General features: G+C 30.2%; 1 protein-coding gene across 1 annotated transcript; it reads right to left on the bottom strand.

Annotated features, from left to right (window-relative positions):
- Positions 1–1,151: 1,151 nt before the first annotated feature.
- On the bottom strand, positions 1,152–8,743 carry LOC123298855 (gustatory and odorant receptor 22). The gene is made up of 4 exons (XM_044880949.1): positions 8,557–8,743; positions 2,609–3,208; positions 1,913–2,271; positions 1,152–1,241 (listed from the first exon to the last, which is right to left on the bottom strand). Exons 1-4 carry the CDS (start codon positions 8,741–8,743, stop codon positions 1,152–1,154), a joined length of 1,236 nt encoding a protein of 411 aa, XP_044736884.1.
- Positions 8,744–9,323: the final 580 nt, after the last annotated feature.

A 9,323-nucleotide genomic window follows, 5' to 3' on the forward strand; every position in this document is an offset into this window, starting at 1 on the left:
ATATAAATTAGATACATGATTCAGATTAAAATAAACAACCTTTGTGATCTGTTTTTGTAATAAGACATACGACTTAAAAATAAAATCTTGATTAAAATGTCAAACATTCTGTTGTCAAATTTATTTGATTTTATTGGGATAAGAAAAAGAAAAATAAAATCATGAATAAAACGGAAGTCTTTTTTAATATTGATTTAATATAATTTATTTACAATTTACAATAATCATATTTACTACATACACAATCATCGGCAAAGAAAACGGCACACTATTTCAAACTCAAATTTATTAAGGTATTTTGAAGCCCAAGCATGCACAAAAAATTACTGGATGAAGAAAACGGGGCTTTACTTGGCTGTTGATGTACTTTTAATAATTAATATTGAGTTAAGTATCAAGAAAATAGAATTTAACTTCTTAAGAATTATCTTGAAGGAAGAAAATATTTACTTCCTACAAGATAATATTTTCTTGCTTCTATGTACATGAATAATTCCTTGTAACTAGTACATTATTTCAGGATAATCTATTAGTCTGTAAGCGCATACTAAATCCAATCCAAATCTTTTCTTTCATGGAATGGAATTTATATAAAAAGAACTGTAAATGAATATAAAAATCGGGGTGCCTTGAAATCTGTAAATGAATTTTAAAGTGTATATTGAAGAAATATGCCATCGATTTCACGTTGGTTTTGTTCAGCGCCGGATTTAACTTTTTGGATTGCTAGTTTTATAGTTAATGATACCATAATTTTGCATTTTATATTGGTTTTTTGTTTGAAGTAAAATAGTTACATTTTAGTGGCTGAAAAATTGTTTACTTGACTTTTTAACAGCGAAATCCCTGGTATTATCGCCAAGTAACATGCTTTTTTTTCTTAATAAAACATAAAACTTTTAATCATTGATGTCCAACACTGGTGTCTAGTGTGCGTTATAAGCAATTCATCATTTGTTTCTGCTTTAACCAATTTTCTATACCACTCAGTGTATTTCCTTAACAATAATCGAACTTGTATAATACTTATTCATTATTGTATCTACATGATTATTGATCGTATATCAAATCTTTGAACTCGAAAGTAAAAACTCTTTTATAAGTAAATATATATATATAATATTCTAATAACTTACTAATTAATATCAAGTTTACTTATCAGTTTTTGATTTTGTTGAACGCAATAATGTTAATTTAATTTGCATTAATACCACTAAGTATGTTACTATATTTTTAACTGTCTGTAAAATAAAAATAAAAATATATAAATAAAACAATTAATTGAATTAAATAAAGCAGATATGGATCAAATAAATAAAAACAGTTATTTGAGGAGAAATATCGAACAGCGGATCTATGAATGAAAGGATTATCGTTTGCCATTGAAGTAGACAAAAGTCAAACAAACGTTTTTCTCTCGTAAGGTTTTTGGATATCACCGAGTCAGTATGGGCCTGAAATCTATACTAACATAGGGCTCATGTGCCTTAACTGTTGGTTATGCTTTGATGCATTTAATGGTAAAATCATTTATGTTTAAAATTTTATAGCAAATCGAAATCATCGAAATCATACATTATTACGGCCTTGCCTATAATTACATAGTGATATGGGCAAAAAATTTATTACCGTGTAGGAAATCAGTTTAATAGTTTTTTCCTTCATCTTTTTTTCTGAAAAACTAATATTTACGATATTAAAAAAAAAAAAATTCAATGCCAGGGATTGAACTCAGTATCTGACTGATAAATTACAACAAATAATATTGAAATGTTTTAGATCGCGTCGTACTCACATGAACAGCTTGTTTCTTTAAAGTTCGGACACTCTTAAAGTAAAACCCTTAATTGATACCTGATTATTATACTCGTAAAAGATTTTAAAATAATTATATAAAACTTTTAATATTTACCGTTGTGATTAATTCACGATCAATATTTAAATATTGATTTAAATTCATGATTGGTGGATTTTTTTGTATTGATGTTAAAAATAAATCAATCTCTTGTCGTGTACGTTTATCCACAATTGATAAATTAATACATAGCAAACGATCTTGGAATAGCATACGAACACGTCTCGATGCATGATATGCTTCATTACATATCGTATATAATATACCCATACAATAGAAAACAATTAATATTAATCCAGACAGTTTTTCACTAAAACCATGATCTAATATTTCAGCTAAACAACCATAACTTGCTGTTATTGTTGTAAATAATATGACAATACAATACATGCCATACATATTTGAATAGGCTTTACCTGCAAATAAAAAAAATCATAGCCATTTTTTCGATAGGTGTCAGTGGGATTCCACTTTTCAAATTTTTTAAGCTTTAATTAACCTGCAAATATGCCAGTAAAATCTTATAAAAATGATATAAAGTAGGTGAACATTGGTTGTCATGGATATGGCAACACACACACACCAAGCATATGTCACACTGTTACGTGATGGATTTTGCCAGTTTGCTCACCATGACGAGTCGCGTTAAGGAACTTCGTTCCAAAAATACGTCCGACCTGAGACCTTCATTATACTTGAACATACCTAAATAACTACTAAATCATTGATGATAATTATTAAACTTGAAAATACCTAACTGCTGCATCATATGTGATAAATCACCCCATAAATGACGATATTCCGCCAATTTAACACTCGGATCAGGTCCTTCCAATGCAATTTTCAAACTTTTTGCCATACCACGACATGCACCACCCATTGCGGTACAATTAACATACCATAATGCACATAAACCATTTAGTGTAGCAAAAACATGATAAAATGCTAACGTATGCCACCATAATAAATCGGGCTGTAGTAAAAATTCTGCACCCATAATAACAATACCCAACACCCAAGAAAATATACATAAACTCCATGTGATCACAGTCAAGCTTGGAAACATTAATGGTTCACCGCATAAGCGTAAATAACGAACTTGAAAATGTGTCCACATATTTTTAAATTTTGCTACTTCTGGACCACCACGCCATGATGCAATTGGTACCAAAAAGTGTGGTATTAATATGCTTAAAAATATAATATTGTAAATGTATTCATCAAAACGTTTGCCAGGTTCTAACATGATATTTAAACGTTCTTTGAATATTATTGTAACGTAAATTGTTTCGATCGTGAATAAAAAATATGCATAAACTGTTGCTTTTGATGTCCAGTAAAATGTTGTTCGTCCTAAAACAAAATATTCTGTCAATTTTGATGCTACTTTTAACGAAATTTGAATTGCAACTATACATAAATGTGAAGACTTTCATAAATTTTCCCAAAAACTTCACGAATAATCTTGTTTATACGAAGCTCATTTTTTTTACCCGATATGATCAGAAGGAGAACTATGTTTTTCCTGCAGTGTATGTACGTTTTTTTTGACAAGCTCCCTTGTCACGGCTTGATGGATTTCAGCTTGGCCAAGTTTTAAAAAAACAGCTAAGTTTTCCCGAAATATTATTGGTATTCAAACAATGTTTCCCCAAAACTTTTATCGAGTGGGGTATCATTGAATAGGTATTTGAAAATACTGACTAAAAAATCTAAAAACTGAAAAGAAACAAGTGAAAACAAACAATTGACTGAGTTGTTGAAATTGTTGAAATACCATGTATAGGCAGTGTTGATAACTCTGTCACATTTCACATACATACATATCTGACATATTTAACTGATATTCTCATATAATGCGCAAGTGTTGATGCGCAATCGTTTGTTTTTTTTGACGTCATGTAAATAACAAAAGATATTCACTTTGATATTCCTATATTAATACATACTATAAAATTTGTACCTAATTAACGCCCTCGTGGGTAAACAGTGATGTTTACAAAAAAATGTTTCAAACAAAAGTTGTTTATTTTTTTGTAAGGAACATTTTTTATATTTAAACTTTTATTCTATCTCTAACGGTTTACAAGATGGGTACTACGGACCCATGACCCAATTGACCCATGTTGCTCATTTACGAACTTGACCTCACTTTTTACGTCCTAAGCACGCTGTAAAAATTTCAGCTTGATATCTCTTTTCGTTTTTGAGTAATCGTGACCACAGACGGACGGCCGGACGGACGGACGGACGGACGGACAACCGGAAATGGATTAATTAGGTGATTTTATGAACACCTATACCAATTTTTTTTTGTACCATCAATATTTTTAGGCGTTACAAACTTGGGACTAAACTTATAATACTATGTATATTTCATATATACATGGTATAAAAACTAGCCGGGACCCATTAAAAATCTAGACTGACTCCAATGTTCCCAGTAATGGGTCCCGACAGTTAAAGTCGCTATGTTAATTACTTATTCTTTCCAAAAAAGGGATTCATCGACTTTTATTGCGGAAAATATTGGATGTTTATTAATTAATACGTGTACGTAAAGTAAAAATCAATCAAACTTTACAATTCTAGTGTAATAGTGACGTATTTAACTCGTTAATGATGTCATATGTTGAAAGAGATATTTTTTCCTCTATTAGATTTTAATTGCAAATCGATAAATATGCATAGAAATACAACGCATATGTTTATAAGGTTGCAAGTAAACTGAACATTTGTTTCAGGTTATAAAATTGGGGAAGGTTGGTTCCATTAGCAATAGTTATTGCTGTCGAGTCAATGCAGTATATTAGCTGGCGATACAAACAATACTTCTGGTGGATAGTCCTATTCAAAACTGTAATATTACTTATGCTTACATAGTCACAATAATATCTGTTTCGATACCAGGTCCGTCTACACGGGAGGGGTTTTGGGGATCAAAACACTTTGTCTTTGAGTCGAGTACTTCAAACAAAAAACCTGATTCTTGGCGAGGCGCTATCGAACTGGTTGATGCTGTGGAACAGATTTTTATAGAAAGAAGAGGAATGAACATGACATAAAATTGCGGACGCCAAAGCTCGCGTCATAACAAAATTAACGTTCGAATATACAGATCAAATTTTGTTATTGTCTTTCTCAACAAAATGAAACATTTTTATGAAGACTCTTGCACTCGAATTAGACTAAACTAGATATTTTGGTAAGTTCAATATTGGTGAAAGCGCATAGCCCCGCGGGAATTATGTTCCTTGTTTTTATTGACTGTATGACCAAACATGATGAACAAAAGTTTTAACCCCTCCCTTGAATAATTCCTGCGCACGGTCCTGATCTATACCATACCAGCATTGTAGTAAACGCCATGCATTTCTTACCGTGTATCTCGCATCAAACTCAAACATACTTCTCTTGTTCTCCTGAGAAGTGGTAAACTCTTTTTGTATTTAAGTGAAGAGTGTTATGTAAGTAAAGAGTGTTCAATTTACTTTCTTCTATTTATATAATACATAAATTTTAATTGCAAATTTATATAATATACTGAACATTTTATTTTATTATTAACTGTTCTTCTTATAGTAGTTTCAATCAATCACTGTCATTATTATTATTTTTTATCATTCATTTTCAATCACGGTGTACTTTTATAAGCATTACCTATATATACTTAATAGACTTAATAGAATAATATCGTTTAAAGACCGATATTTAAATTTCTATTAAACGGTAATTATTTGTATAAAATGAATTACTTTATTATTAATGTATAAGTGAATGTTAACTTGACCTTGAATATCCGTTTTTTTTAACCCTGACTTATATATTCAGAATAATTACAATTTTAATATATTTTTTACTAACGTTTATCCGCAAGCGTAAGAAATATAATATATGTTGGAAAATTTTCAAAAACTTGCCTTTGTATGGAATTTATTTTAATTAAATTTAGAAAATATCTAAGGATAATATCCAAGACTAGTTGCGAATAACCCGCTTTGCTGGGTAAAATTTCCACTTTCACCCCTCCCAAAATATGTACCCGCTTGCGTGGGGGCTACAGTTTTGTAAAGTACACGCCATGCTCTTTTATTTGATACCCCACTTGGGTATGTTATAAAATATTCGATTATTCATCCCCACTTTCTTGCTCCACCTTCTCACCCTCGAAAGTTAAAAATAAATAAAAAGAATCCTTGAAGCTGGTTGTATATCTTGTCAATAATTGAGGTTAATCGATGCACAATTTTTTAAGTTTTTGAAGCGCATCTCTTTCAACCCCTTACTCTACTATATTATGCATATATTACACATAAAAACCTTTCTCTTGAACGACTCTAGTTATACGAAAGAATCGCATCAAAATCTGCGTAGTTTTAAAGATGCATACATAGGGATTAAGGACAGGCAGACGGATTGAAGCGAATCAGTTTTATACTATGTATTGATATCGTAATTTTCGAAACAGTCATGATTTTTTCAACTCAAAGTTCACTTTATTGTCCAAGAGTTTGATTTTTCTGAAGGATATTCGTGAAGAGTAGTCATAATCGTACTCTTTAACTTTAAAGAGCTAGTGCATCAAGCTCTTAATCTCTTTCCCTACAATCCAGTATAAAATTATTGGTTTAATACCCATTCTATACGTATACTGCTTACTGCAGTGTACACTACTACAATCAAATACAATTATTACACATATACAACCCTTCAATAAAAACAATACTCTAAATGTAATATTTATTTTAATATTTTAGGGAAGCTAAAAGGTGAATAATTTTATTTTTTATTTTTAATGATTCTAAATATAATATTGTCCCAAATATTATTTTTTTGTCAAAACGGTAACTCTCCTTCACTGAAAAAAATTTAAAACATTTTCATTTCACACGCATCTCCTATGCTACGTCTGTTAAAAATGTCACTTTTTTCTAAATTTTTACAGTGTGTGTATAACGCTTTTAATTACTTAAGATTTAAGATTTAGATTTCTTAAGATTTTGCCTACATGACCCAACAACCTTACTATACAATTAATCACAGTTAATTAAGAGAATTGGAAGTTAATCACAGTTAATCAAAATATGTGAATAAATTGTTGAATATTTAGTAGAAAAATTTCAATGTACGTTTTCTGTAACTCTGTAGTGGTACCATTTAGGAAACATGGTACAAAAAATCAAGATAAAAAACTTTATAATTAATTAAAAATACTGTATGATATTGATCTTATCAAATAGTAAAATAATCGTAGTTCTTTAACACTATGGATTCCTGTGTACAATGTATTCCTGACAGCTATAAAAATGGATAAAACTTATTTATTTGTGTTAATAAACAAGTGATTTTAATAGATAGAATGTATATGTTCTAAGTAATATAAATTAATGGATAGTAATTTGTCAAAATAATGAATAAGTGAATATAAAAGCTTCCCTCTGCATGCTATAGACTAGTATAGACAGTCTTTGTTATCTTTAATTAAAATAAAGTCTTGTGGTTTCTTAATGAAATAAAAACACATAACTGTTTGAGTGGTATGAACGCAAAAATGTACATTTGTGATCCAAAAAAATGATCCCACGAGAGCCCCAATTAGCAACTTTATAAATAAAGGTTTTTTACCCATCCTGGTGAAAACCCTGGTGGAAATGATGTACTAGTACAACTAATAAGCCGGGATACATAGACAAAGTGAGGAAAAAGCACCGATTTGAAAAAAAATTTTTGTATCGTGTTTATAGGACCTCAAAAAACATTCTGCCAACTTAACCTTGTTAGATAGGTGCATACGCTCCTAGATGGAGGACTATATAGTCGAAATTATTCTGAAATGCATATTTTGGCATCAATTGTCATCTAGTAGCTATTTTTGTTCGCTGGATCGAATCCGGTGTCAGCTTACAAAAACTCTGTCACGTATTACAAAAGTTGTGCCAACTTGATCAGAAATTCCACTTTTGGCACAAAAACGAAAAACTAAGTATTTATCGTCCAAACTGTAATCTAAGAAGTATTTTTGGACACTGATTACGAATCTGATGTCAGATTAACGAATTCTGTCTCGTATTTCGAAAACCGTGCTATTTTTAGCCAAGCATTTCACTTTTTTTTTTTACAAAAACGGAAAACTAAGTATTTATCGTTAAACTGTCTATTCTAGAAAGTATTTTTGGCCGCTGTTTACGAATCCGATGTCTGATTACACGGATTCTATAACTTCTAGTCTTCCAAAAATCGTTTCATTTTTTATAAACACTTAGTTTGTCGTTTTTGTGACAAAAAAGTGCAATTCTTGAGGAAAAATGGCAAAATTTTCGGAAGTTGGGCAGAATTCGTGTAATCGTACATCAGATTCGTAATCAGCGGGGTTTTATAAACACGTTACAAAATGGCTCGTTAAAATCTATATTGTTTCCTCACTTTTCCATTTTCGACACTTTTTTCTGGCTTATTCATTACCTAAAAAATTATTTTACTTAGAATTTCTATTTTATTTTTCAAAGCACCCGAATACAAACCCTACACAGAAAAAAATTGAATAAAAACTGGAGTCTAACATATCCTTGTATCAAAACGTGACCAATAGTTTCTTCCTTAAAACTGTACAATGGACGTTGTACGATATTTCCATTTTGTCCTTTTAGAGAAAATAGTCTCCAAATTATTATTCTAGATAAAATTTTTCTACGTGCACATACCTGGCGATGTACGCATAATTGGCATAACACCCATAATTTGAAATAATACCAATAATGATTTTGTTGTTTTATAAAATTGATCATATTTTAGTAATGTTTCTTCGTCAACACTGACTTTACGTGTACGTTTTTCTAATATACCAGAATTTATTGACGATTCAGAAAATATCGATTGTTTTCTTGACATTCTTTCAATGCATGTGATCAAACTGTTTTTCGTATGTTACTCTTAACGAGGTAAGAGTATAATAAATAAAAATAATTTTTCTGAATGACCTTCACAAATTCGAGTGTTTATTTGTTCTAGAAGTTCATCGAATATTTATTACACAAATATTGGGAGTATGAAATGAATACAGTTCAATCTCTCTAGAAAATATTTCAAGTTTAACAATTTATTTATTAAATTATTTTTGAGGGGTACGTACCCGTTTGAAAAAATCGAGAAAAACGCAAAAATTTTTGTTTTGAAATTTGATCCAAAAAGTATAAAAATCAGGTTAATTTAATGATTGGATGCAGAGTTTCTGAGATATCGCAATATTTGGATCGATTTTAGCCCGTATCTCAAAAACTATTCGACCGGTCATCAAATGCACCCAATTTTTGTACTTTTTGGGTCAAAATTACCTTCTATACTGAGTTTTATCGAAATTGGAGATAAATTAAATTTCTCGATATTTTGCAATTTTTTTAAGAGATACGTATCCTTTTAAAAAAATGGAGAAAATCGGAAAAAAAATTTTGTTTTGGAATTTGATGAAACT

The sequence above is a fragment of the Chrysoperla carnea genome, chromosome 4 (genome assembly GCF_905475395.1).
Source record: "Chrysoperla carnea chromosome 4, inChrCarn1.1, whole genome shotgun sequence".
Taxonomy (NCBI): Eukaryota; Metazoa; Arthropoda; class Insecta; order Neuroptera; family Chrysopidae; genus Chrysoperla; species Chrysoperla carnea.